The 1,081-nt window shown below is 56.5% G+C and overlaps 1 protein-coding gene across 1 annotated transcript in view; it reads right to left on the bottom strand.

The window, feature by feature from the left end:
• The window catches only part of VSTM4 (V-set and transmembrane domain containing 4), a 122,684-nt gene extending 122,374 nt beyond the window's left edge, over window positions 1-310 (bottom strand). The window contains exon 1 of the mRNA XM_044662704.1: window positions 195-310. Coding sequence (XP_044518639.1) covers window positions 195-249 — 55 coding nt within the window. The 5' untranslated portion in view covers window positions 250-310. The remainder of the gene's footprint in view (window positions 1-194) is intronic.
• Between the last annotated feature and the right edge of the window lie 771 nt (window positions 311-1,081).

Raw genomic sequence — 1,081 nt, 5'->3', positions numbered from 1 at the left:
CCTAACTGCAATCCCGCCCCCCTCCCAACCAACCCCAAGCTCTCCTGCTCCCGGCAAAGAGGCGCCCAGGAGCCGCTGGGGAAAGCCATGAGTCCTGGCTGCCAAAGTTACTCCAGCAAGTTGCGCCGGCGCTGGGCCGGCTACCGCGCCGACCCGGGCCCCGCTGCCCTTGTCCCTGCCTTTGCCCCGCTTACCCGGGACTGGAGCCCGAGCCGCCAGGAACGCCAGGGCCAAGGCCAGGAGCTGCATCTCCCCATCCACTACCCACTGGGACTGGAGGAGAAGCGCTGCAGCTTCCTCCCTCAGAAGGACCGATGAAGGGACGCGAATCCTCCTCCTGCCGCCGCCTCTGGCCTCCCACCCCACCCCCTTTTTCCCCCGCACGCCTCCTCTCCTTTCTCTCTCTTCTCTCTTTCTCCTCCTCCTTTTCCTTTCCTTCCTTTCCCTACCTTTCTCCCCTCCTTCTATTCTCTCCCCTCCTTTTCTCTTTCCCCCTCTCTCCTGCTCCTTCCCTTGCCCTAGTGTGTCCTCTCTACAATTTCCTGCCCTCCCAGCAATTTGGAAAGTTTCCTTTCTTCTCCCCACCATTGGCTGTTGAAAGGGGGGAAGTTGGGGGTGGGGGGAGGGCGGTGCAGCGCCTACAACTTTTGTGGGAGGTGAGGATAGTGCAATTAATCCTTAATCACAGCTGTGGTCTGCACAGATGACCTGCCCATCACTCAGGATCTGCAGCCTCCGGGCACAAAAGCTCTTTTGTGATGGTCAAGTTAACCACTGAGAGGAAGCTAGGGAGGAGGACCCTCTCTCACCCTATTCTCATTTTCCCTTCCAGACATGGATGAAGTTAAAATGTGCTCTAGAACTGACTTTCCCTTTCCCTTAGCAGGTTTTTTTACCCTGCCTAGGTGCTTGTTGGGTTAGAAGGAAGTGATTCAGAATCTCTCTGGGAGAAACTCAGGTTTGCTTCTTAATGTTGCAGTGGGAGAGCTGATGTGGGGCTGCCAGGGCACGTGGAAAGGTTTTCAGGACCTTCAGGAACTGTTCTTCCAACATAGTTGTGTGTGTAAGAGAGTGGGGAATG

The sequence above is a fragment of the Gracilinanus agilis genome, chromosome 2 (assembly GCF_016433145.1).
Source record: "Gracilinanus agilis isolate LMUSP501 chromosome 2, AgileGrace, whole genome shotgun sequence".
Classification (NCBI taxonomy): domain Eukaryota; kingdom Metazoa; phylum Chordata; class Mammalia; order Didelphimorphia; family Didelphidae; genus Gracilinanus; species Gracilinanus agilis.
This window is presented reverse-complemented; position numbering and strand designations above follow the sequence as displayed.